Consider the following 2,761-nt stretch of genomic DNA (forward strand, 5'->3'; position numbering starts at 1 on the left):
AGCGACTGGACAGGCACTAGATAGCAATGGATATAACCCGACGCGGCGTTTACAATGAGATTTTAAAACGTTTGAGGTTCCAGAAATTAACAAATTACAGTCGATTATTCTCCTCACACTTAAATATTTATAAGTTTTCGCGTTATATAATATACATATATTTATGTATTATGACGAAATCATTTATATAAGATATAACTTTTATCTTATACAAGAATATGAGTGGCCGAGGACATAAGATGGAAGACTGAAGAGCTGATGATCCCAGGTTCGAATCCAGCAGTGGTAAAACAAATTTTTCACATATGATATTTTAAGTTAAGATAACATTAACAGATTAGAAGGTACTACTACTGATGTAGAGAGAATAAAAATATCTTAACAAAAAAAATTAATTTTTAATTTTTTTTGTTTTGCAAGTTTTTCACTGTCTAGCCCCGGCTAGATAAGTACGAGTTATGGGTTGTTAGGTAGCCGCTAGATAATTTTTCGCGCCTAATTATTAGCAGAAATGAGCGTTACATTCCCAAGTAGTAGCTAGCTAAGGTTTTGGAACTCATGACTCTGCAGGCTTTTTTGTCTAACTACTGGCTAACTTTTCACGCCTAGTCACTAGCAGAAATGAGTGTTATATTCCCAACTAGTAACTAGACAGTATTGCTGCCTATGGCGAGATACGACACAATTTTTCTAGGCCGTTACTAGACAGCCACTAGATTCAATTGTTACTCGGGAACTTACTCGGTCGGTCTCGCGCGCGCGGTACTAGCTACGCTTACACTTGGTGCGAGACACTACCGTGTCTCGTGATATATAGCTATCGCATTTTCTCGCCTTCTCATACAAGAAATGATTATAAAAACCATGTTGAAGTTTCTTTCTATATTTAATATTTTAAATGTTTATTACAAAATATTAACTTCTTTGTTAAACAAAAGTTATTATAAGGAAATTGTTAAGCATGGCAATATCATATGTTTTAGAAATTTATTAAGCTTTCAATCGAAACAGAAGTCTGTTTTGCAAAATTTATATAAGCCTTGATATTTTCCGCTTTGAAAATATAAAAGCAAACATTTCACCGTACCAATACGCCAGAATATTAGCATTTAGGACATAGTTTGGTACATTTTATTTTTATTTGCTCCTTCATTATAGACAACACTTTCATAACGATCTGCGATAAATCCTGTTTATTAAATTCGAGAACATGTTGTGGGAAAGTCCGCATGACATCTGCTGTATGGACACATTTAATTGATTGTACTGTTCGTTTTCATATGTGAGATAAGCATCAAGTAGGTTCAAATCGGTGAAAAGTTGTTTTACACGTTTTACTTTCTCCGGGTCGGCGACTCCGTAACACTCCTGTAATAAAAAAAGGAGAAAGCATTAATACTGCAGCGTTTGATCGAACAGTCTAACAAATAATACTCACTTCTAATATTTTACGCTGTTGTGGAGTGGTGTGTTGAAGAGCTCTAGTAATAAACCATGTACATTTTCCGTTCTGGATATCGGTGCCATCTTTACCGCAAACATTTGGATCCCCAAAGCAATCCAAATAATCATCTTGAATTTGCAATAATTGCCCTATCTTTAACGAGACGGGTATTGCTTGCCTGAACATTTCTGGATCTTTTATTCCAGCCTTCAAATATAAATGTCACGGTGCATTGTTATCGTCAAAGCGAAACAGTCTTTTCGTGAATTTAAGAAAATCAAGATGCACTTACAAAATGCATTGCTACGGTTATGGCCACAAAGTACGCATAATACGCCGTTTTGTACTCGGCAATGGAATTGTACAAATCCGTCGTAAATAGATCCAGATTGGGATTTTTACCGAAATTGGTTGTGATCAAATCTAAGAACTGGCCTATTGATGTCTTCAATACGACCTGTAGAAATACTTTTGTATTATATGTAATATAGCTCGATTAAAAAAAAGATAAATATGACATTTACGTAATAATACCCACACAGCAAAATATATCTGAGACTTAAATCAAATATTATCTCACCGGTCATATTTGAGACATCTCGTAGATGATATATCCTGAATTTTTACAGGATATTACATCTTTGATATCTCTTTAAAAAATTATTGTTCATATTTTTAATATTATGTAGGCATTTTTTGTATAATTCCGTTAGGAGATAGTCATTGTCATGCGTTACTAATTCCAAGCCGACCCCGGGCAATGTTTGCCCGGGATAATGTTTACCGGTTGTACTTGTCTTTCGGCTTTTGGACGAACATGTTTAGACCGGACGATCATTATCTTTTCGAAAAGACTAAAGGTCGGGGTGAGTCAGCGCGCTCACTACTCTCCCCCATTTGTAAGCGATTAGGATTGGCTCCTTATCGAGGAGTAGGAGAATTAAGGAAAAGGATATAAAGAGCTGGATCAGGGCGGAGGCCAGAGTCTTCCCTCGCGCCCAAGATTGTCACCGAGAGTCGTCTTCCCGCGCGTCTAAGTTTGTAACCAAGAGCAGAGGTCCTGGCCGACTGCCCTGAAGAACAACTAAATATATTTAACCCAGCGAACGTCTTCACCATTTTATTTGGCCATCCATCGGGAAACAATCCCCCACAGCTTCAGAAGTGGGATTCGGAATTGAACGTCAGGAACGCAAAGAAATGGAATCGGTCCCGGGATCTGACTTTACGGTAGCCGAATTGAAAGAGGCTCTCCGCGAACGGGGGCTACCTACAAGCGGAGTGAAGAACGAGCTTATCAAGCGGCTGAGCGAGCAT

The 2,761-nt window shown here is 37.7% G+C and overlaps 1 protein-coding gene across 1 annotated transcript; it reads right to left on the reverse strand.

Moving 5' to 3' along the window:
• Positions 1-867: 867 nt before the first annotated feature.
• Positions 868-2,263, reverse strand: LOC105564601 (farnesyl pyrophosphate synthase-like). The gene is made up of 4 exons (XM_012017089.1): positions 2,229-2,263; positions 1,737-1,935; positions 1,439-1,651; positions 868-1,368 (listed from the first exon to the last, which is right to left on the reverse strand). Exons 1-4 carry the CDS (start codon positions 2,261-2,263, stop codon positions 1,168-1,170), a joined length of 648 nt encoding a protein of 215 aa, XP_011872479.1. The 3' UTR covers positions 868-1,167.
• Between the last annotated feature and the right edge of the window lie 498 nt (positions 2,264-2,761).

This window comes from Vollenhovia emeryi, unplaced genomic scaffold (assembly GCF_000949405.1).
Source record: "Vollenhovia emeryi isolate VEMERY1.0 unplaced genomic scaffold, V.emery_V1.0 DF943917.1, whole genome shotgun sequence".
Lineage (NCBI taxonomy): Eukaryota > Metazoa > Arthropoda > Insecta > Hymenoptera > Formicidae > Vollenhovia > Vollenhovia emeryi.